Genomic DNA, 24,119 nt, shown 5'->3' on the forward strand with positions numbered 1-24,119 from the left:
CAGGAGGAGGACGACATGCAGGAGGAGGACGACATGCAGGAGGAGGAGGACTACATGCAGGAGGAGGAGGACGACATGCAGGAGGAGGAGGAGGACTACATGCAGGAGGAGGAGGACTACATGCAGGAGGAGGAGGACGACATGCAGGAGGAGGACTACATGTAGGAGGAGGAGGACTACATGTAGGAGGAGGACTACATGCAGGAGGAGGAGGAGGAGGAGGACTACATGTAGGAGGAGGAGGACTACATGCAGGAGGAGGACTACATGCAGGAGGAGGACGACATGCAGGAGGAGGACGACATGCAGGAGGAGGAGGAGGACTACATGCAGGAGGAGGAGGACTACATGCAGGAGGAGGAGGACGACATGCAGGAGGAGGACTACATGTAGGAGGAGGAGGACTACATGCAGGAGGAGGAGGACGACATGCAGGAGGAGGAGGACGACATGCAGGAGGAGGAGGACTACATGCAGGAGGAGGAGGACGACATGCAGGAGGAGGACTACATGTAGGAGGAGGAGGACTACATGCAGGAGGAGGAGGACGACATGCAGGAGGAGGAGGACGACATGCAGGAGGAGGACTACATGTAGGAGGAGGACTACATGTAGGAGGAGGAGGACTACATGCAGGAGGAGGAGGACGACATGCAGGAGGAGGACTACATGTAGGAGGAGGACTACATGCAGGAGGAGGACTACATGTAGGAGGAGGACGACATGCAGGAGGAGGACGACATGTAGGAGGAGGACGACATGCAGGAGGAGGACGACATGTAGGAGGAGGACTACATGTAGGAGGAGGACGACATGCAGGAGGAGGACTACATGTAGGAGGAGGACGACATGCAGGAGGAGGACTACATGTAGGAGGAGGACTACATGTAGGAGGAGGACGACATGCAGGAGGAGGACTACATGCAGGAGGAGGAGGACTACATGCAGGAGGAGGAGGAGGAGGAGGACTACATGTAGGAGGACTACATGTAGGAGGAGGAGGACTACATGCAGGAGGAGGAGGACTACATGTAGGAGGACTACATGCAGGAGGAGGAGGAGGACTACATGCAGGAGGAGGAGGACTACATGCAGGAGGAGATGTCTCCTGTCCTGATTATAAGTGTCGGTTTCGTCTGTAAGCCTCTTACTGTAATACGCCGGCTGCTGAGCAGAGACTCTGAGGACCAGACATGCTGGAGGGAGACGTGGTCCAGGACTCTGTGAGGTGGTCCAGGACTCTGAGACGTGCTCCAGGACTCTGAGAGGTGCTCTGGGACTCTGAGACGTGGTCCAGGACTCTGTGAGGTGCTCCAGGACTCTGAGAGGTGCTCTGGGACTCTGAGACGTGGTCCAGGACTCTGTGAAGTGGTCTGGGACTCTGAGACGTGGTCCAGGACTCTGTGAGGTGCTCCAGGACTCTGTGAGGTGGTCCGGGACTCTGAGACGTGGTCCGGGACTCTGAGAGGTGCTCTGGGACTCTGAGACGTGGTCCAGGACTCTGTGAGGTGGTCCAGGACTCTGTGAGGTGGTCCGGGACTCTGAGACGTGGTCCGGGACTCTGAGAGGTGCTCTGGGACTCTGAGACGTGGTCCAGGACTCTGTGAGGTGGTCCAGGACTCTGTGAGGTGGTCCAGGACTCTGTGAGGTGGTCCAGGACTCTGTGAAGTGGTCCGGGACTCTGAGACGTGGTCCAGGACTCTGTGAGGTGCTCCAGGACTCTGTGAGGTGGTCCGGGACTCTGAGACGTGGTCCGGGACTCTGAGATGTGGTCCAGGACTCTGAAGTGGTCCAGGACTCTGAGAGGTGCTCTGGGACTCTGTGAGGTGGTCCGGGACTCTGAGACGTGGTCCGGGACTCTGTGAGGTGGTCCAGGACTCTGTGAGGACCAGACATGCTGGGGGGAGACGTGGTGGCCGTGTGGGACGTGGCCCTCAGTGATGGTGTCTACAGGATCCAGTTCTCTCACGGGACCACCACCGGGAGACGCATCGTGTACGTTAACGGACAGGTGAGACCCTGTCCCAGTGCGGTTCCTCAAACCCTTGAGAGACTGAGACCCTGTCCCAGTGCGGTTCCTCAAACCCTTGAGAGACTGAGACCCTGTCCCAGTGCGGTTCCTCAAACCCTTGAGAGACTGAGACCCTGTCCCAGTGCGGTTCCTCAAACCCTTGAGAGACTGAGACCCTGTCCCAGTGCGGTTCCTCAAACCCTTGAGAGTCTGAGACCCTGTCCCAGTGCGGTTCCTCAAACCCTTGAGAGACTGAGACCCTGTCCCAGTGCGGTTCCTCAAACCCTTGAGAGTCTGAGACCCTCAGAATCATCATGTTTAACTTGCAGTAAAAGTACTCGTACTACAGTGTACAAATACTCTGTTACATGTCAGAGTCCTGTATTTGAAGTACCAAAAGTTTGCAGTATCTGTTATAGTATTGACAGTATTCATTTGTTCACCACTTCAATAATCTGAATATATAAAGTCAGTAAAGCTGCCAGTACAAGTACAATATTTACTCTGAGATGTGGGAAGTACTCATGTAAAGTACCTGGAACGTGTACTTGAGTAAATGTACTTAGTTACTTCACTGATGGATTCAGTCTTCAGACGTAGTAGCAATACCATTTAAAATACTCCACGGAATGTAAAAAAGGACAAGTACTGGTTACCAAATGTACTTAAAGTATGGAAAGTAAAAGTACACAAATTACCCCCCACCATAGTTATATGTTGTACTTTAATGTCGTAAATGAATACCTTCTCATTGATCTCTTTGAGTGAAATGTCTATTCCTGTAATATTTACTCTATACTTTTCTTTTTCTTACAAGTACTACTACATTCTAGTATTTAGATATATTAGTGTACATGTGTACATCTACTGTACTACGTTTATCTTATTTTGAAAGATTAAACTACCTGACAGTATGTAAAGATGAGTGCTTATAATTGACTGCATGTGCAGTACTTTTACTTCAGTATGAAAGCAGTACTTTACTTGTGATGGAGTACACTACTTTTTCTTCAAAGTAAAAGATCTGAATACTTTTTGAATGTTTTGTGTGGCTGAAGTACTTCTTGTCTTCAGGATCCTGCAGTATTCCTCTGCAGTTTTGTTTGGAGTACACCTGTGAATAGTACACGCAGTAATCCCTCCAATCACAGGAGTTGTTTTGCTCAACAGGAAGTCATCAGAAGAGACCGGATGTTCAAGCTGGTGGGACAGGAGACGTTCACTGTGGGCGGAGCCAACACCAGAGCCAGCGTGCTCATCGAGGCCGTCGGCGGATTGGCTTACGAGTACTCGCTGCAGCTGGAGGGGCGGAGCCTCCAGAGGTTCACCGCAGACCGGGACCAGACCTGCAGGACCTGGAGGGTCCGGGTGGACGGGGAGGACTGCAGGGTGGTCCTGGGTGAGGAAATACCACTAAATACTACTTCAGTTACAGTAGAAATACCACTACATAGTACTTCAGATGTACTGTAGAAATACCACTAAATAGTACTTCATATACAGTAGAAATACCACTAAATACTACTTCAGATACAGTAGAAATACCACTAAATAGTACTTCAGTTACAGTAGAAATACCACTAAATACTACTTCAGATACAGTAGAAATACCACTAAATACTACTTCAGTTACAGTAGAAATACCACTAAATACTACTTCAGTTACAGTAGAAATACCACTAAATACTACTTCAGATACAGTAGAAATACCACTAAATAGTACTTCAGTTACAGTAGAAATACCACTAAATACTACTTCAGTTACAGTAGAAATACCACTAAATACTACTTCAGATACAGTAGAAATACCACTAAATAGTACTTCAGTTACAGTAGAAATACCACTAAATACTACTTCAGATACAGTAGAAATACCACTAAATAGTACTTCAGTTACAGTAGAAATACCACTAAATACTACTTCAGTTACAGTAGAAATACCACTACATAGTACTTCAGATGTACTGTAGAAATACCACTAAATAGTACTTCATATACAGTAGAAATACCACTAAATACTACTTCAGTTACAGTAGAAATACCACTAAATACTACTTCAGATACAGTAGAAATACCACTAAATAGTACTTCAGTTACAGTAGAAATACCACTAAATACTACTTCAGTTACAGTAGAAATACCACTAAATACTACTTCAGATACAGTAGAAATACCACTAAATAGTACTTCAGTTACAGTAGAAATACCACTAAATACTACTTCAGTTACAGTAGAAATACCACTAAATACTACTTCAGTTACAGTAGAAATACCACTAAATACTACTTCAGTTACAGTAGAAATACCACTACATAGTACTTCAGATGTACTGTAGAAATACCACTAAATAGTACTTCAGTTACAGTAGAAATACCACTAAATACTACTTCAGTTACAGTAGAAATACCACTAAATAGTACTTCAGATGTACTGTAGAAATACCACTAAATAGTACTTCAGATATAATGTAGAAATACCACGAAATAGTACTTCAGATATAATGTAGAAATACCACGAAATAGTACTTCAGATATAATGTAGAAATACCACAGTGTAGATATTCTCCTGAATACGAAATGTAACTGAAGTTTAATGAACAACATGTTCAGTTTGAGTATGTGTGAACAAATATCCATCAATATGTACACATATACATCTGTACACACACATATATACAACAGATGTATATGTGTGTGTACATATACATCTGTTGATATATATGTGTGTGTACATATATATCTGTTGTATATATGTACACACACATATACATAGTACTGTTGTTTCCCACAGAGAAGGACACGATGGACGTTTGGTGCAACGGACAGAAAATGGACACAACGGTGAGAAAGTTGAATATATAAATCTAAATATAATAATAACATCCTGTTTCAATGTATTTGTATTTGATGTCACTGAGATCAAAGACATTTACGGTCCATGTGGAGCGATACAGAACCTTTGAACAGAGCTGCACTGCTCTGTGATACTACTGCGGGTTAACTCTCTGATCAGCTGACAGATAATGGACACAAAGTTATTCGACTAATAACTATGTTCACCTCAAACGTCACGTCTTCATTCTCCAGTTCTCTCAAACACATGCTGAGGAATCCTGGCATCAACAGTTCATAAACAGATACAATGAAGTTTCTTCTCTGTCTGCTGAATGATTTGACTGAAGATGAAATAAAGACAAAGATCTCTTTTTGTGAGAAACCGAAAATGTTTCGTCTTTCAGAATAAGAGTGCATGTGGAACAGCTCGGTGTTGGTTAAATGTGTCCTGGTGGACGTCCACAGGGAGAGTTTGTGGACGACGGGGCAGAAACGCGCTTCATGTTCGGGGAACACGAGTGTTGCATCAAAGCGACGAGCAGTGGGAAGAATAAAGGAGGCATTGTTCACCATCTACTGCTGGATGGAGCTTCAACACAATAGAGCTGCTGGAACACCAAAGAGGCTCTATGAATGAGCATTTATTCATGTACAAATACCACGCAGTACTACAGGCTGGGCTTTATATTCAAGGATTTTGTTTTTCATCATGTCGTTAACAAAGACGTTCACAAATATGTTCATGTAAATACAGCAAATAAACTGAAATGTAATGCTTTTTGGGGTGATTTATTTATTTCTTGTCTGATTAATGCTTGGGAGCTTTATTTTGAAAGGGCCCTGAATTAAAATCAATGATTTTGTTTTTCATCATGCAGTTAACAAATGTAGAAAACTACACACACAAATATGTTCATGTAAATATAGCAAATAAAATGAAAAGTAATCATTTTTGGGTGATTTATCATTTTTTTTGTCCGATTAGTGCTTTGGAGCTTTCTTTTGAAAGCGTAAGTCTTTTTTTTGAGCAGAATCCACGCAATACGTACTTCCTGAACTCCGTTGCGTCAAGCACGCGCAGGCTAGCAAAGAGACAGACTGGAAACAGAGAAGTTTGGTGTTCAAAATAAAAGCATAAATTATGTATACCATGGATGTTTGGTGAGAGAATGTCGCAGCTGGTAAAGTTTTAACGATTTTTAATGACTTCATAAACTGCTGGGTAGTTTAATCTGTAATTATATACCATAATGTGTTCGTTTATTATATTTGATTTTAATAATCTGAAGCTGAGAAGTAACTAAAACTGTCAGTATGAAGTGGCATACAAATATAAATACTCAAGTAAAGTACAAGTACCTCAAAATGTGCACTTAAGTGCGGTACTGTGACGAAATCAACTTTCCAGCGCTTGTTTTATTTTGAAAGTCCCCACCGGAACTCTTCGTTGTTCGGTGTGTGTTACCTTTGAGACGCTCCGCTTCCCAGCCGGGATACCGAGGCTCTCCAACGGGATGGACCTCACAGCAGCAGCGGGGAAAGTGTTTTTGGGACCCGAACTCACACCTTTAAACACACGTGTCGTTAACCGTTAACCGACACCGGGAACTCGGATTTAGGAGCCCTCTCCTCCCGCGGTGGCGGGGTTTAAAAACCCTGGACGGAGGTTAAGTCGTGCGCAGCTGGTCCTGGAGACAAAACAACGGACGGACCTGGAACAGGCAGCTAGCTCGTTAGCTCGAGCTAACTAGCCTAGCCACCTAGCACAAACAAGGCCGTTTTTTATCGTTCTCCTCTGGTCAGTTCTGGCCACAAAATGACTCTAAAAGCTCCTTTAACCCTATTTCAAACGCCCTGCGTGTAAAGTAGGATGCACTGTTTTTAAACAGTGACTCTACATTATATTATTATTATATTAACAGTATAGCTGAGAAACAGACGTGTGAAGTTCACCAGGGTCCAGAGAGGAGCAGCAGCATGATTTAAGAGGTCCAGGAGGACACCACCGTCTCCGTCCGACCCTCCGCTTCATCATGAACTACCAGCAGCACCTCGCCAACTCCGCCGCCATCCGAGGCGAGATCCAGAGGTTCGAGTCCGTGCACCCCAACATCTACTCCATCTACGAGCTGCTGGAGCGGGTGGAGGAGCCGCTGCTGCAGAACCAGATCCGGGAGCATGTGATCGCGATCGAAGGTAGGACAGGAGGGTGGGAAGGGGTCCTGGCATGTACCCCAGACCAGGACCCGGAGTGGTCTGTTGATGTGGTGGTTGACACTTTACAGAAGCTGGGAAATGAGTCACAGAAGATGCGTCACTTCGAAGAGTCTCACTCATAGATCCTTGTCTCCTTGTTTCCTCTCTACTTGACCTCCTCACCTTGTTTATCCTTTCATAGTCTCCTTGTTTCTTCCTCTCCTCCTCCATTCCGCTCCTCTCTTCTTCCTCTCCTCTCATTGTCTGCTTGTTTCCTCTCTACTTGACCTCCTCTCCTTGTTTCTTCCTCTCCTCTCCTCGTCGGCTTGTTTCCTCTCTACTTGACCTCCTCTCCTCTTCTTCCTCTCCTCTCCTTGTCTGCTTGTTTCCTCTCTACTTGACCTCCTCTCCTTGTTTATCCTTTCATAGTCTCCTTGTTTCTTCCTCTCCTCCTCCATTCCGCTCCTCTCTTCTTCCTCTCCTCGTCTGCTTGTTTCCTCTCTACTTGACCTCCTCTCCTTGTTTATCCTTTCATAGTCTCCTTGTTTCTTCCTCTCCTCCATTCCTCTCCTCTCTTCTTCCTCTCCTCTCCTTGTCTGCTTGTTTCCTCTCTACTTGACCTCCTCTCCTTGTTTCTTCCTCTCCTCTCCTCGTCTGCTTGTTTCCTCTCTACTTGACCTCCTCTCCTCTTCTTCCTCTCCTCTCCTTGTCTGCTTGTTTCCTCTCTACTTGACCTCCTCTCCTTGTTTCCTTGTCTCCTCTCCTTGTCTTGGTTTAATTGGACGTGAGTTCACATATTCATAATATATAGACGAGGACTGTACAGCTTAACATGTAAAACATGAAGCTAACAAGTGAAGAGCTGTGCTAGAGATGTGAAACGATCCTGTGAGCTGATATCCTTCATACCTTCATATTTAATCTGTATTCATGTATTCATATGTGATGTATGTGCCACCTCCTCTCCTGTGGGTCAGTTAAGAACATGTGAGGAACCGTGGTTCCACTGAGAACGTATCACACGGTGGACGTTAGCTCCTCCAGACGTTAACTTGATTAGCTGGTCTCATGATGATGAAGATGATGAAGAAGAGAGCCTGTGAAGTCTGTTTGACACCAGACTCTCCTTGTTTCCTCTCTACCTGACCTCATTGTTTCCTTGTCTCCTCTCCTCGTGTCCTTGTTTCGTCCTCTCCTCGTGTCCTTGTTTCTTCCCCTCCTCGTGTCCTTGTTTCGTCCCCTCCTCGTGTCCTTGTTTCTTCCTCTCCTCTTCTCCTCGTGTCCTTGTTTCTTCCTCTCCTCTTCTCCTCGTGTCTTTGTTTCTTCCCCTCCTCGTGTCCTTGTTTCATCCTCTCCTCTTCTCCTCGTGTCCTTGTTTCTTCCTCTCCTCTTCTCCTCGTGTCCTTGTTTCATCCTCTCCTCTTCTCCTCGTGTCCTTGTTTCTTCCTCTCCTCTTCTCCTCGTGTCCTTGTTTCGTCCCCTCCTCGTGTCCTTGTTTCTTCCTCTCCTCTTCTCCTCGTGTCCTTGTTTCTTCCTCTCCTCTTCTCCTCGTGTCCTTGTTTCTTCCTCTTCTCCTCGTGTCCTTGTTTCTTCCTCTCCTCTTCTCCTCGTGTCCTTGTTTCTTCCTCTCCTCTTCTCCTCGTGTCCTTGTTTCTTCCTCTCCTCTTCTCCTCGTGTCCTTGTTTCTTCCTCTCCTCTTCTCCTCGTGTCCTTGTTTCTTCCCCTCCTCGTGTCCTTGTTTCGTCCCCTCCTCGTGTCCTTGTTTCTTCCTCTCCTCTTCTCCTCGTGTCCTTGTTTCTTCCTCTCCTCTTCTCCTCGTGTCCTTGTGTCTTCCTCTCCTCTTCTCCTCGTGTCCTTGTTTCGTCCCCTCCTCGTGTCCTTGTTTCTTCCTCTCCTCTTCTCGTGTCCTTGTTTCTTCCTCTCCTCTTCTCCTCGTGTCCTTGTTTCTTCCTCTCCTCTTCTCCTCGTGTCCTTGTTTCTTCCTCTCCTCTTCTCCTCGTGTCCTTGTTTCTTCCTCTCCTCATGTCCTTGTTTCTTCCTCTCCTCGTGTCCTTGTTTCTTCCTCTCCTCTTCTCCTTGTTTCTTCCTCTCCTCCTCTCCTCGTGTCCTTGTTTCTTCCTCTCCTCCTCTCCTCGTGTCCTTGTTTCTTCCTCTCCTCCTCTCCTCGTGTCCTTGTTTCTTCCTCTCCTCCTCTCCTCGTGTCCTTGTTTCTTCCTCTCCTCCTCTCCTCGTGTCCTTGTTTCTTCCTCTCCTCCTCTCCTCGTGTCCTTGTTTCTTCCTCTCCTCCTCTCCTCGTGTCCTTGTTTCTTCCTCTCCTCCTCTCCTCGTGTCCTTGTTTCTTCCTCTCCTCCTCTCCTCGTGTCCTTGTTTCTTCCTCTCCTCTTCTCCTCGTGTCCTTGTTTCTTCCTCTCCTCTTCTCCTCGTGTCCTAGTTTCTTCCTCTCCTCTTCTCCTCGTGTCCTTGTTTCTTCCTCTCCTCTTCTCCTCGTGTCCTTGTTTCTTCCTCTCCTCCTCTCCTCGTGTCCTTGTTTCTTCCTCTCCTCCTCTCCTCGTGTCCTTGTTTCTTCCTCTCCTCCTCTCCTCGTGTCCTTGTTTCTTCCTCTCCTCCTCTCCTCGTGTCCTTGTTTCTTCCTCTCCTCCTCTCCTCGTGTCCTTGTTTCTTCCTCTCCTCCTCTCCTCGTGTCCTTGTTTCTTCCTCTCCTCCTCTCCTCGTGTCCTTGTTTCTTCCTCTCCTCTTCTCCTCGTGTCCTTGTTTCTTCCTCTCCTCTTCTCCTCGTGTCCTTGTTTCTTCCTCTCCTCTTCTCCTCGTGTCCTTGTTTCTTCCTCTCCTCTTCTCCTCGTGTCCTTGTTTCTTCCTCTCCTCTTCTCCTCGTGTCCTAGTTTCTTCCTCTCCTCTTCTCCTCGTGTCCTTGTTTCTTCCTCTCCTCTTCTCCTCGTGTCCTTGTTTCTTCCTCTCCTCTTCTCCTCGTGTCCTTGTGTCTTCCTCTCCTCCTCTCCTCGTGTCCTTGTTTCTTCCTCTCCTCCTCTCCTCGTGTCCTAGTTTCTTCCTCTCCTCTTCTCCTCGTGTCCTTGTTTCTTCCTCTCCTCTTCTCCTCGTGTCCTTGTTTCTTCCTCTCCTCTTCTCCTCGTGTCCTTGTGTCTTCCTCTCCTCCTCTCCTCGTGTCCTTGTTTCTTCCTCTCCTCTTGTGTTTTCTGTTTTTATTTTGGCTGTACTCAGCTGTAGGATGAAGGTGTTTTGAATATCTGTGTATCTGAGCAGATGTGGAGTGTTTAGCGCACACAGAGAGTCAGAGCGGTGACTCGCTGCTACTGTCCCCCCCCCCCCCCCCCGGTGACTCACTCTGCTTTCATGCTGAAATAACCAAACGGCAGCAGAGCTGTCATCATCATCATCATCCTGCTGCACATCTGGACGTGTCGTTGCGTAACCTCCCAGATGTGTCCTGACTCCTCCTTCAGCAGGTGACCCTGGTACAGATGTTAGAGGAAGATCATTAACTCTGAGAACTACAAGAACCACGATTTACACAATAATACAACATAAAGATATCTGCATAACTGCCCATTCATTACGCGTCTTTCACGCATGAAAGTACTTCATACTTTCATGCTGTGGTAGTAAAGTACTTCATACTTTCATGCTGTGGTAGTAAAGTACTTCATACTTTCATGCTGTGGTAGTAAAGTACTTCATACTTTCATGCTGTGGTAGTAAAGTACTTCATACTTTCATGCTGTGGTAGTAAAGTACTTCATACTTTCATGCTGTGGCATTAAATTCTATTCTGTGCTTTATTAAAAGGGTCTGAAGTCTGCAGAAATAAACCTTGTTATGATTCAGTAATAATTCGATGTAATTGTTTAATTCTTCACATGAGTTTAAAGCTGATCTCTTTTAAACACAGAATGTACTTTCTGAATGAAAATAGTCCTTTATTAATAGAACCAGAAGACTTCCTGCCTCAGTAGAACACAGCAGAGTAGAACACAGCAGAGTAGAACACAGCAGAGTAGATCACAGTAGAGTAGATCACAGTAGAGTAGATCACAGCAGAGTAGAACACAGCAGAGTAGATCACAGCAGATCACAGCCGAGTAGAACACAGCAGAGTAGATCACAGCAGATCACAGCCGAGTAGAACACAGCAGAGTAGATCACAGCAGAGTAGATCACAGCAGATCACAGCCGAGTAGAACACAGCAGAGTAGATCACAGCAGAGTAGATCACAGTAGAACACTGTAGAACACAGTAGAGTAGAACACAGTAGAGTAGATCACAGCAGATCACAGCCGAGTAGAACACAGCCGAGTAGATCACAGCCGAGTAGAACACAGCAGAGTAGATCACAGCAGATCACAGCCGAGTAGAACACAGCAGAGTAGATCACAGCCGAGTAGAACACAGCCGAGTAGATCACAGCCGAGTAGATCACAGCCGAGTAGAACACAGCAGAGTAGATCACAGCAGATCACAGCCGAGTAGAACACAGCCGAGTAGATCACAGCCGAGTAGAACACAGCCGAGTAGATCACAGCCGAGTAGATCACAGCCGAGTAGAACACAGCAGAGTAGAACACAGCAGAGTAGATCACAGCCGAGTAGATCACAGCAGAGTAGATCACAGTAGAACACTGTAGAACACAGTAGAGTAGAACACAGTAGAGTAGATCACAGTAGATCACAGTAGAGTAGATCACAGTAGAGTAGATCTCAGTAGAACACAGTAGAGTAGATCTCAGTAGAACACAGTAGAGTAGAACACAATAGAGTAGATCACAGTACAGTAGATCACAGTAGATCACAGTAGAGTAGATCACAGTAGATCACAGTAGAGTAGATCACAGTAGATCACAGTAGAGTAGATCACAGTAGAACACAATAGAGTAGATCACAGTAGAGTAGATCACAGTAGATCACAGTAGAGTAGATCACAGTAGAGTAGATCACAGTAGATCACAGTAGAGTAGATCACAGTAGAGTAGATCACAGCAGATCACAGTAGAGTAGATCACAGCAGATCACAGTAGAGTAGATCACAGTAGAGTAGATCACAGTAGAGTAGATCACAGTAGAGTAGATCACAGTAGAGTAGATCACAGTAGATCTCAGTCGATCTCAGTCGAGTAGATCTCAGTAGATCTCAGTCGAGTAGATCTCAGTAGATCTCAGTAGAGTAGATCACAGTAGAGTAGATCTCAGTAGAACACAGAGTAGATCTCAGTAGAGTAGATCTCAGTAGAACACAGTAGAGTAGAACACAGTAGAGTAGATCTCAGTAGAGTAGATCTCAGTAGATCTCAGTAGAGTAGATCTCAGTAGAGTAGATTTTAGTAGAACACAGTAGAGTAGAACACAGTAGAGTAGATCTCAGTAGAGTAGATTTTAGTAGAACACAGTAGAGTAGAACACAGTAGAGTAGATCTCAGTAGAGTAGATTTTAGTAGAACACAGTAGAGTAGAGTAGAACAGGTGGCGCTCTTCTCCTCTAATCTCTGCAGTAACACACACCTCTCTTCCTTTGTGCTTCCTGCTGCTTTTGTCTTATTTTGGCGGTCTGCAGTCAGTGAACGCACCATGTGACCTAGTTTGTGTGTGTTTGTTTGTTCGCCCTCAGGACTCTCTGTTTGTGTGACTCGTGTTACTTACGTCGTGGTTATTGAGCAAGGCACTGAGCAGGGGCAGGGTTAGGGGTTCATAATGTTATTGATCAGACTCTGCTGTTGTTAGCTGTTAGCTGTTTTAGCTGTTGACTGCTTGTATTTTAAAGATTGTGATAGATGAGAACAAAGTTAACAGAAGACTGCTGATCCGGCGACTGCTTTGAAGCTGATTTCTCAGCGTTGAATAATAAATAACAATTTATTATATTTTCCTCCTCATAACTGTGTTTAAACGAAGATAAAATGATCCGTAGTTGATGATTAAAGACATAAATATTAAGGGCAATGATGTAATCTGTTCCAGTCCTTCAGAATAAGAGTAGCTTTAGTGGATGGATTAAAACTGGAGCAGATTTAGGATGTTTGAAGGTTTGTTTCACCAATCTTACTCATTGTATTTTACTTTAGTTTATTTTACTTTACTTCATTTTATTTTATTCATTCCTATGTCATTGTATTGTTGATAGTACAGAATAATAATATGATAAATATTTATATTATTCAGACGTGATGTTTTTCTCCACTCGCTGAGGATTCTGGGTAAAGCCTCCGGGTCCCATTCGAGAGAAGCTGCTCTGATGTCACTCAATGCAGCCGTCGGCTCATCCAGCTCTTTATTTTGGTTCACACAGGAAGTAGAAGTCAAAAGAGTGTTTACTCTTCATCAATGATGATGATGACGCAACAGAGACCTAAGGCCTCTTATTACGCAACATGTTTACCTGATAAAACACCTTTAACGGCTTCAGAAAGTGATATTTAATCCTCTTAAATCATCGAAGTCTAGAAAATGATACAAAAAATAAAATGTGCTCTACAAATACACATTATTATTATTATTAATAAAATACAAATACATACTTGTATATAATATACTTTACTCTAATAATGAAGTAAACAGGAAGTAGAGACTGGATGTTTTTGCAGCTGCAGCCGGTCTCCTTTACTACGGAGGAAGCTGTGGTCATTGAACGCACCGCGTCTCCTGTGTGGCTTCCTTTCCTCAACAATGAGCTCTTATTTTATCGTCGGGGGTGATGTCACTTCCTGTTCCGTGGTCTGGTTCTTCAGATCTTCTTCAGCTCCTCCATGTTTGTGTTTTCCAGCAGCAGATGCTCCTACGGCCCCTGAAGGCCTCGTTCACTTATTAATGATTCATTGGCTCGTTAATTAGACTCCATAAGAACACGAACGCCTCGTTTCTTCTTCTGGTGTTACATTTACACTCAGCTGTCAGCTGGTCTGAAGCTCTGGGTCCTGGTCTACAGAGGCAGGAAGGCCTGTGTTCAGACCTGTGTCTAATGATCACTGTTCCCCTCCATTCATTCTTCCTTTAGTCTGTTTGTGATACTTCATTCATAAAGGCCTCCTCTCTCCTTGTCTCCTCTCCTCTTCTTATTTCCTCTCCTGACCGTGTCTCCTCAACCTCCTCCATTTATCTTCTCTTCTTGTCATGTCTCCTCCTTCCTCCTTATTTCCTCCTCTCCTCCTCTCTCTCCCCTTTTAACTTCCTGTCCAGCTGTCTGCTTATTCCTGCAGAGTGTAGACTGTGAAAGGTACCGAGTGAAGGAACCAAGGACGCCACTCTTCACTTAAATCCTCATGAATATGGAGTTTGAGTTTAAGATGTATTCCTCCAAACAGAGCTCAGCTGCTTCTGTTGTGACAGTCGACTGAAGAGGAAACAGCTGATATGATGAAGAGGAGGAGGATTAGGGACAAGGAGAGAAGAGGAGGATAGGGAGCAAGGAAACAAGGCGGAGGAGAGGAAAAGCTGATCCCTCCGGTCATGCCTCCAACAACAAAGCATTGTGGGAGCTAAATTGTGTGTGTCTCTTCTTTGGAGTTGTTGAAAGGCATTCTGGGAGATGTAGGAAGTGACAAGTGTCCATGCTTTGAACCTGTGACCTGTTATATTTAATATATATATATTTTGATGACACATTGAGGGTTTTAAATGAACCTGACCCACGTATTGTGTGAGCACAGCGCCTTCTGCAGGTGGACAGTATATATCATATTTATTTACATTTATTTACTCTTTGCTGCTGTTTGAAGCTCATTTTGTCGTCTATAAATACAGTAAAACATTTATGAATAAATTAAATTAAAATGATTTCTCTACGAGAAAGACACGTCCGTTCTTCTTCTGTGGTTTACCCTCCTAAAGACACGTCTGTTCTTCTTCTGTGGTTTACCCTCCTAAAGACACGTCTGTTCTTCTTCTGTGGTTTACGCTCCTAAAGACACGTCTGTTCTTCTTCTGTGGTTTACGCTCCTAAAGACACGTCCGTTCTTCTTCTGTGGTTTACCCTCCTAAAGACACGTCTGTTCTTCTTCTGTGGTTTACCCTCCTAAAGACACGTCTGTTCTTCTTCTGTGGTTTACGCTCCTAAAGACACGTCTGTTCTTCTTCTGTGGTTTACGCTCCTAAAGACACGTCCGTTCTTCTTCTGTGGTTTACCCTCCTAAAGACACGTCTGTTCTTCTTCTGTGGTTTACCCTCCTAAAGACACGTCTGTTCTTCTTCTGTGGTTTACCCTCCTAAAGACACGTCTGTTCTTCTTCTGTGGTTTACCCTCCTAAAGACACGTCTGTTCTTCTTCTGTGGTTTACCCTCCTAAAGACACGTCTGTTCTTCTTCTGTGGTTTACCCTCCTAAAGACACGTCTGTTCTTCTTCTGTGGTTTACGCTCCTAAAGACACGTCTGTTCTTCTTCTGTGGTTTTACGCTCCTAAAGACACGTCTGTTCTTCTGTGGTTTACCCTCCTAAAGATACGTCTGTTCTTCTTCTGTGGTTTACGCTCCTAAAGACACGTCTGTTCTTCTGTGCTTTACGCTCCTAAAGACACGTCTGTTCTTCTTCTGTGGTTTACGCTCCTAAAGACACGTCTGTTCTTCTTCTGTGGTTTTACGCTCCTAAAGACACGTCTGTTCTTCTGTGGTTTACCCTCCTAAAGACACGTCTGTTCTTCTTCTGTGGTTTACCCTCCTAAAGACACGTCTGTTCTTCTTCTGTGGTTTACCCTCCTAAAGACACGTCTGTTCTTCTTCTGTGGTTTACCCTCCTAAAGACACGTCTGTTCTTCTTCTGTGGTTTACGCTCCTAAAGACACGTCTGTTCTTCTTCTGTGGTTTACTCTCCTAAAGACACGTCTGTTCTTCTTCTGTGGTTTACTCTCCTAAAGACACGTCTGTTCTTCTTCTGTGGTTTACTCTCCTAAAGACACGTCTGTTCTTCTTCTGTGGTTTACGCTCCTAAAGACACGTCTGTTCTTCTTCTGTGGTTTACGCTCCTAAAGACACGTCTGTTCTTCTTCTGTGGTTTACGCTCCTAAAGACACGTCTGTTCTTCTTCTGTGGTTTACCCTCCTAAAGACACGTCTTATTTATCTCAAAACTATAGAACTATAACAAATACATTTTAAATATATGTATATTGTAGAAATCTTTCCTCTTATTTCACAAGTTACAGGTTTGTGTTGAATACCGCCACAGTACCGGTAGTTATTAGTGACCGTAGAGGTCCCTGAAGGCATCATTTAATACATAGAAGTGATGCTGGAGGCTCACCAGCAGGGGGCTGCAGAGAGCGGCAGGCACTTCCTGCTGTGTGTGTGTGTGTGTGTGTGTGTGTGTGTGTGTGTGAGAGAGAGAGGGGGGGGGGGGGTCTAGTATTTGCATATCATAGCCTCTCTTGGGGTTGTTGGACATCATCTGTCTTCTTTCTTCTTCCTCCGACTTAAGGTGTGTGTGTGTGTGTGTGTGTGTGGTGAGGTTACTTGTTTTTACAAATTCATGTATTCATAATGAGCTGACCTCATCTGTGCTTCAGCAGAGAAACTATAGAAGAAACCTCATGAACATATTTGAACTACAATCATTAGTTTTAATATTCTTTAGATTATATTTGAATGTTTATTTAACTTTATTTTATTGTAATTATTTTAAACATATTTTTAATTTTCTTTGTTTTTTATTAACTTGATATTTTATTTTATTTCGTACTTTTTTATCTTCCTCACTCATATACATTAATATCTCCTTCTGCACATGCTCAGTTGCTCATCCATCAAGCGCCAAGTCAGCCGTGACAGCTGGTCACCATGGCAACGGGGTGGGGCCTGCTCGTTACCTTTCCTTGTTCCCTTCTCCCTTCCTCTTTAACACTTTCATTTCCTCCTTTTTCCTTTCTTTTCCTGTCTCCTTGACCCTTCCATTCCTGTCCTTTCCTCTATCCTCTCCCTCCTTGTCTCCTCTCCTCCTTTGTCACAGTCTCACCTGTGAGTCTGATCCGTGTGTTTTAAAGGTTGATCAATAAGTTTAGATGAGCTCTGTTCTGATTGGTTCCTCTCTTCTTCTTCTCTCCTCATGTCATGCTGCTCCTCACCTGTCGTCTCCTCGCAGGTAAGAACAGCTCCTCCTCTGATCTCTTAAAGAGACAGTAACACTGTGGTCCATCTTTGTCTAAAAACGTGGGACAAAATAACAGAGTGTGGACTCTTTATTCACAGAATCCTTTGCTCTGAGTACATTAGTATGTAGTGTGTGTGTGTGTGTGTGTGTGTGTGTGTGTGTGTGTGTGTGTGTGTGTGTGTGTGTGTGTGTGTGGCGCGCCTCCTCCACCCAGCAGGGGGTCCTCCCTCTGCTCCCCCACCTCCCCCTAACTGACCCATTTTCCCTCGTCTCAGGGGGGGGGGGGGGGGGGGGGGACCCTCGCTCTTTGATGCAGAAAAGAAAAATACTCTGAGGTGTGTGTGTGTGTGAGTGTGTGTCGAATCCTTTCAGTTTCATTTTTATTCATGAAGCAAAACTTGTATTTTCTGCTTATTTTTGTCTCTTTTATTCTATAATTGCATACATAATATGTATATAATAATATAATTATAGAAATAAGGACAGTTCAATTTAAATACACAGGAGATTTCTAAAGAATTCATTCTAAATAAATCTTTGGACCCTTGTTGAGTCCCAGGAGGAGGCGGAGCTAGTTTCTGCTGGTCCACACAGACCAGCTTTAGGGGTGTTCGTTTGGGGGGGTGTTGTGAGTCTGCAGGTCCTGATAAGACCCTGAGTGTCTCCAGAGACCACGTGGACAGATTAAACCCACTCCAGTTAAGATGAAAACAGTGTTTACCTGTAGGACCACCTAGATCAGCCCTTCAAAATAAAAGACTACTAAATGGGACCTTACGAACCATCCCGACCCCTCAGGTCGTCTGGGACCGGTCTACTTTCTGTTCCCAGAGTCAGAACTAAACATGGAGAAGCAGCGTTCAGTGTTTCTGCTCCACATATCTGGAACAAAGTGCCAGAAAGCTGCAGGTCTGCTGAGACCCTCAGCTCATTTAAATCAAGATTGAAGACTTTTCTGTTTGCTGCTGCCTTTAATTGAACCACATTCAATTCATATATTAATCAATTTCCTGCATTTCTGCATTTTACTGCTGCATTTTATTTCTTACGCTGTTCTTAATTGTTGTTGAATCTCCTTTTCTTTTGCCTTATGTTTTGATGCTTTTAATGGTTTTAAAAGGACTGCACAATATATCGCCATTTCCTCCGGGACAGAGTTCGTGCAAGGCGTACACTATAAAACGCAGATCGGCAGAGATCTTTTCCAGACGTGGTTTGTGTGCGAGTAATTGCAGAATTGCGGCAGTGTATGGTTGATTGCGTGCAGCGTAATGTCTCAGGGAGACATCAATTATTGTTTCAATGTATGTTTTAAATCTCCTTTACTTTTTACTACTGAATTTTATTTCTTGCACTGTTTCTTTAATTGTTTTGAAATCTCCTTTTCTTTTGCCTTATGTTTTGATGCTTTTAATGGTTTTATGTGAAGCACTTTGAATGTCAAATGTGTCAGGAAGTAGTGATCACATGTCATGTTTTTCAAAGTAAAGGAAAGTGGAACCTTCTTCAGACAGATAATAATAAAACCTGAGCAACAAGACACAGAATCAGCTGCTGCTGTTTCCACCAGATGGGAGGAGGAGAGAGAGGGAGAGGGAGAGAGAGAGGGAGAGGGGGGGAGAGGGGGAGAGAGAGAGGGAGAGGGGGGGAGAGGGGGAGAGAGGGGGAGGGAGAGGGGGGGGGGAGAGAGAGAGAGGGAGAGAGAGAGGGAGAGAGGCTCCACCCTGTTCATGGAAACCAGTGTAGTCTGGAAAACCAGAGCTGGAGTTCTTCTTCTACTGTCCTGAATATATAAACCAGAGCTGGAGTTCTTCTTCTACTGTCCTGAATATATAAACCAGAGCTGGACTTCTTCTTCTACTGTCCTGAATATAAACCAGAGCTGGACTTCTTCTTCTACTGGCCTGAATATAAACCAGAGCTGGAGTTCTTCTTCTACTGTCCTGAATATAAACCAGAGCTGGACTTCTTCTACTGTCCTGAATATATAAACCAGAGCTGGACTTCTTCTTCTACTGTCCTGAATATAAACCAGAGCTGGACTTCTTCTTCTACTGGCCTGAATATAAACCAGAGCTGGACTTCTTCTTCTACTGTCCTGAATATAAACCAGAGCTGGAGTTCTTCTTCTACTGTCCTGAATATAAACCAGAGCTGGACTTCTTCTTCTACTGTCCTGAATATAAACCAGAGCTGGACTTCTTCTTCTGCTGTCCTGAATATATAAACCAGAGCTGGACTTCTTCTGCTGTCCTGAATATATAAACCAGAGCTGGACTTCTTCTTCTGCTGTCCTGAATATATAAACCAGAGCTGGACTTCTTCTTCTACTGTCCTGAATATAAACCAGAGCTGGACTTCTTCTTCTACTGTCCTGAATATATAAACCAGAGCTGGACTTCTTCTTCTACTGGCCTGAATATAAACCAGAGCTGGAGTTCTTCTTCTACTGTCCTGAATATAAACCAGAGCTGGACTTCTTCTTCTACTGTCCTGAATATATAAACCAGAGCTGGACTTCTTCTTCTGCTGTCCTGAATATATAAACCAGAGCTGGACTTCTTCTTCTGCTGTCCTGAATATATAAACCAGAGCTGGACTTCTTCTTCTACTGTCCTGAATATAAACCAGAGGAATAAGAATAATCTCGTGTTGTTGATGGATGGGAGGATCCAGGTCCAGTGTCCTCCTGAAGTCCGCCCCGGGTTTTCCGCCCACCCTCCTGCTGTAGCCGGTCTGTGCGCCCAGAGAGCAGGAGGACCGGAGGAGGACCGGGACTCCGTGTTTGTGTCGCTGTCAGGGAGCTTTAAACCGGAGCAGAGGTCCGGGTCTAAGGAGTCCAGGAGCGTTTGGGTCACTACTAGAAGCTGGTTTTAAGGAGCAGGAGAAGGGGGCAATGTGTGCGCACAATGGGAGACAGAGTCACAAAGACATGAAGACCGGATCCAGAGCACCTCCCGGAGGACTCCCTCTGCACGGGTAGGGAGAGGAGTCGGCTCCGTGCGGGGGCAGCGGAGACCCGGAGACCGGAGGACGTTTAAATCCCGGAATTTAACACGGAATGTATTTTCATGCGCTTTTTACGCACATCTGGACGAGTCGCCCTGCAGCTCTCTTCTTCTTCTGTGGTGCTGCTGAACCGGTTTGACGCCTCTGAGGAGTTTTAAATCGAGGATCTGAATTTAAAAAAGGAGCAGGAGGATCAGGATGTACCTGCTGGACCGGATGGAGAGAGGAACCCCTCAGAGGAAGACCGTGTACCGGATCTCCCTCACCTTGGTGAAGAGGGAGAGTTTAGATGATGATGGTGGTGGTGGTGGGACCGAGAACCACAAGGTGGACTCCACGGAGGTCCAGCGTGGTGGTGCCCTGCTGGAGGAGGTGGAGGAGGAGTCGGAGGACTTGTCGTCGTCCCGCGGCTACCTGAGGAACTTCAGGACGTTCAGCACGGGTCAGCTGGAGCTGGGGAGGCTCAAGCTGGCCAGGAGGCGGGTCTTAAAGAAGGAGCTGAAGGAGAAGGCCGGCGCAGAGCACGCCACAGCGCCGCCGGAGATCAAATCGGCACAGGAAGCAGATCTTTGCTCTTCAGCCGGAGACCAGAAGAAGAGACTCCTGAAGACTCGGAGCGTAGAGGAGAGGAGCTTCGAGCCTCCTCCTCCTCTGAAGGCGCCGCTCTCCAAAAGCAACGGTAAGGCCGCCTCCCCTTCTCCAGAGACTCCGCCTCCGAAGCGTGCGGCCGGCCTGCTACGCCGCAGCTTCAGCTTCAGACACTGGCCCGGCGGCGAGCTGCTGTGTCAGCGGGCGATGTCCAAAGAGAAGCACCACAGCAGCTCCGGATGCATCGGCCGCGAGGACGGAGCCGGCGAGAAGGACGCCGTCGTGCCGCTGGCTCCACGCCACGACCCCACCACCCAGAAGAGCAGGACCCTGGAGGTCGGCGCCGTCCTGAACAAGACGGACTCCGTGACAGAGCTGAGAGGGCGGGGCAACAAGAACCGCACGCTGGACAACAGCGACCTGCAGCGGCTGGCGGCGGCGGCCGACAAGGAAGTGGGAGGCGGCTTCCTGTTGAGAGGTGGCGGCGGACGCTCCAGCGAGAGGCGGCTGGTTCGCTTCGTCAGCGGGATCTTCTCCAGGCCGTCGGGAAGCCCCGCCTCCGAGCGACCCCGGGCGGCGGCGGCCCAGTCCAGCATGGAGAGCGTGAACGGAGGTAACGCCGCACCTGTGTGACATCACACTGCTGTCATGTGACCTGCACAGCCTCCTTCCTGTCACTTCGGCCCCCGACCTCAGGTTGAACATCTCAACATGAGTGTGTGTGTGTGTGTGTTTAGTGGAAGCAGAGGGGGGGGGGTGTTTGTTGTGGACAGAAGGTGATGTTTGTTCTGCTATTTGTCTTTCATTACTTTAAAATGTAAATAACCGCCTCACTAAAACACAAATAATAGAGACAGGAAGTGAACAGGAAGTGACGAGAGACAGGAAGTGAGAGGATGAGGAAGAGACAGGAAGTGAACAGGACGAGACGGGATGTGTACCCACTCACTCTGGTGTCTTTAGTAATTACAAGTACAGATACTCTTTTATACTATAAATGTATAAATGTTAGTATAACATGACAGTAACGTGGGGTTAGAAGTAAACTGTGGTATTACCAGTTAAACTACATCTGTTGTACCGTACTTTCCGGGCTATAAGCTGCACGTGTATGTAGCACGTGTATGTAGGCGCACCCGCGAATTTTAAAAAAGAATAAGGAACTTTCCCACAGATAAGCCGCACTGGTCTATAAGCAGCAGGTGTCCCCGTTGAACGACAAGATGCTTTCAACAGTACTCAAGTTGTCTTCTTCTCTGAACATCATAACATGTCCGGCTCACTAGCTTCTAAGCTAATTTTAACATTCCTGCCAATGGGGAAATGCTAACCGTGATTAGCATTAGTGAATATAATATATCTTCGTAGCCTACATCTTTTCATGCTTCATGCAGACATACTTACAGACGAAGGTCTCTCAAGGCTACCAAACGGAAGAAGTAAAACGAAGCAGCGTGTCTACGTAGCTCGTAGCTCTGAATAGCATTTACGGCTAACTGGCTTGGCCAGTTGCTGCTAGCACAACAGCTATTCAGAGCTACGAGCAACAACAGTTATTGCCTCGTTGCTTTTAGATTCTAATGAGAAGACACGCTGCTTCGTTTTACTTCTTCCGTTTGGTAGCCTTGAGAGACCTTAGTCTGAAATGCAAGTATGTCTGCATGAAAAGATGTACGAAGATATATTATATTCGCTCATGCTAATCGCGGTTAGCATTTCCCCATTGGCGGTAATGTTAAAATTAGCTTAGAAGCTAGCGAGTCGGACATGTACTGTTAAAAGCATCTTGCCGTTCAACCTTTTTTGTGAACAGTCCTAGTGAGAGGTAGGTCAAAGGTCAAAGGTACTTCATCCATGTTGTAGCGACCCTGTCAGTAACAGCTGGTAGCAGAGGGGAGGAGGGGGTTAACTGTCGGGAGCGAGTAAATGTTGTGTTCGACCGGAACCGGAAGTTGTGGTTGTTGTTGTGGAAAACACACTGTACGGATAATGTTCGAGGGAGTTGCTCGGCAATAAGAGCGACGGTTTCTGTGAATGAACCTCTTGCAAGGACCCTGTCTCCGACTCGTAAGTGGAACATCACAATATTTATGTTGAATGTGTTGGCGGCGCAAAGCGACGGAAAAATCTGCATATAAGCCGCACCGGTGTGTAAGCCGCAGTCTCAAAGCGTGGGGAAGAGTCGCGGCTTATAGTCCGGGAAGTACGGTGGTACTTTACATCACTGGGATTCCTGAGAGGAATGAGGCATGCTGGGAAATGTGACCTCACTTCTTTCTTTACTTGTTTACCTTCATCACACACACACACACACACACACACACTCAGACTTAATGGAGTCTACTGTGTGTGTGTGTGTGTGTTTGTGTGTGTGTGTGTGTGTGTGTGTGTGTATATATAGGCAGTCAATGTAGGGGAATGTGTGTGTTAATGTGTGTGTATTCAGGGCGGAGTGTGTGTGTGTGTGTGTGTGTGTGTGTGAGTGACCTATATCCTCAGCCATGCAGAAGTAATGCATGCGTGTCAAAACACACACACACACACACATTGGGTTGCCAATTACTGCGTCTACTTTTGCATCCAGTTAGAAAAAGACTTGATATCTCACATGCACTAACACACGCACACACACACACACTCTCACATGCACTAACACACACACACAGACACAGACACACACACACTCTCTATCTCACACACACACATACACAGACACACACACACACACACTCTCACATGCACTAACACACGTACACAGACACAGACACACACACACTCTCTATCTCACACACTGAGGGTCTGGTGTTTGGTGGACTGGTCTCTGAGGGTTTGGTGGACTGGTCTCTGAGGGTCTGGTGTTTGGTGGACTGGTCTTTGAGGGTCTGGTGTTTAGTGGACTGGTCTTTGAGGGTCTGGTGTTTGGTGGACTGGTCTCTGAGGGTCTGGTGTTTGGTGGACTGGTCTTTGAGGGTCTGGTGTTTGGTGGACTGGTCTCTGAGGGTTTGGTGGACTGGTCTCTGAGGGTCTGGTGTTTGGTGGACTGGTCTCTGAGGGTCTGGTGTTTGGTGGACTGGTCTCTGAGGGTCTGGTGTTTAGTGGACTGGTCTTTGAGGGTCTGGTGTTTAGTGGACTGGTCTCTGAGGGTCTGGTGTTTGGTGGACTGGTCTTTGAGGGTCTGGTGTTTGGTGGACTGGTCTCTGAGGGTCTGGTGTTTGGTGGACTGGTCTTTGAGGGTCTGGTGTTTGGTGGACTGGTCTCTGAGGGTTTGGTGGACTGGTCTCTGAGGGTCTGGTGTTTGGTGGACTGGTCTCTGAGGGTCTGGTGTTTGGTGGACTGGTCTCTGAGGGTCTGGTGTTTAGTGGACTGGTCTTTGAGGGTCTGGTGTTTAGTGGACTGGTCTCTG

At 46.0% G+C, this 24,119-nt stretch overlaps 2 protein-coding genes across 2 annotated transcripts in view; both read left to right on the forward strand.

Annotated features, from left to right (window-relative positions):
- Positions 1 to 1,894: 1,894 nt before the first annotated feature.
- Positions 1,895 to 5,448, forward strand: LOC306797341 (fas apoptotic inhibitory molecule 1-like; the record flags this gene model as incomplete). Its single annotated transcript, XM_079296664.1, has 4 exons — positions 1,895 to 2,011; positions 3,182 to 3,410; positions 4,802 to 4,851; positions 5,311 to 5,448. The coding sequence occupies 4 exons, from the start codon at positions 1,895 to 1,897 to the stop codon at positions 5,446 to 5,448; spliced, it is 534 nt and encodes a 177-aa protein (XP_079152790.1).
- Positions 5,449 to 6,878: 1,430 nt separating this feature from the next.
- Positions 6,879 to 24,119, forward strand: part of agap1 (ArfGAP with GTPase domain, ankyrin repeat and PH domain 1) — a gene marked incomplete at its 5' end in the record, with an annotated part of 91,647 nt that continues 74,406 nt past the window's right edge. Inside the window, one exon of the mRNA XM_079296861.1 lies at positions 6,879 to 7,041. Within this exon, the coding sequence (XP_079152987.1) occupies positions 6,879 to 7,041 (163 nt within the window). The remainder of the gene's footprint in view (positions 7,042 to 24,119) is intronic.

Source organism: Melanostigma gelatinosum (genome assembly GCF_949748355.1).
Source record: "Melanostigma gelatinosum genome assembly, chromosome: 24".
Taxonomy (NCBI): domain Eukaryota; kingdom Metazoa; phylum Chordata; class Actinopteri; order Perciformes; family Zoarcidae; genus Melanostigma; species Melanostigma gelatinosum.